The sequence below is a fragment of the Corvus brachyrhynchos genome, unplaced genomic scaffold (genome assembly GCF_000691975.1).
Source record: "Corvus brachyrhynchos isolate BGI_N302 unplaced genomic scaffold, ASM69197v1 scaffold258, whole genome shotgun sequence".
Classification (NCBI taxonomy): domain Eukaryota; kingdom Metazoa; phylum Chordata; class Aves; order Passeriformes; family Corvidae; genus Corvus; species Corvus brachyrhynchos.
In genome coordinates this window covers 1,887,161-1,887,565 of record NW_008240122.1, presented here as the reverse complement: position 1 = coordinate 1,887,565, position 405 = coordinate 1,887,161, and the positions used below count along the sequence as shown (strand labels likewise).

Genomic DNA, 405 nt, shown 5'->3' with positions numbered 1-405 from the left:
CCAAGCCATGAACTTTGGCCGCGGTCCCTCGGTGGTGTTGAACGTCGGGGGCACCCGGTACTCCTTCTCCCGGGAGGGGCTGAAGGATTTCCCGCTGCGCCGGGGGACCCGCCTGCACGGCTGCCTCTCGGAGCAGGACGTTCTGGAGGTGTGCGACGACTACGACCGGGAGCGGAACGAATACTTCTTCGACCGGCACTCAGAGGCCTTCGGCTTCATCATGCTGTACGTCCGGCACGGCCACCTGCGCTTCGTGCCGCACAAGCGCGAGCTCTCCTTCTACAACGAGATGATCTATTGGGGGCTGGAGGGCTCCCACCTCGACTACTGCTGCCAGCGCCGCCTCGACGACCGCATGTCCGAGACGTGCACCTACTACGCGGCGGAGGAGCCGAATGGCGGCCT

General features: G+C 65.4%; 1 protein-coding gene across 1 annotated transcript in view; it reads left to right on the top strand.

Annotated features, from left to right (window-relative positions):
• Nucleotides 1-6: 6 nt before the first annotated feature.
• Nucleotides 7-405, top strand: part of KCNG3 (potassium voltage-gated channel modifier subfamily G member 3) — a 14,772-nt gene continuing 14,373 nt past the window's right edge. The window contains 1 exon segment of the mRNA XM_017744773.1: nucleotides 7-401. Coding sequence (XP_017600262.1) covers nucleotides 8-401 — 394 coding nt within the window. The 5' untranslated portion in view covers nucleotide 7.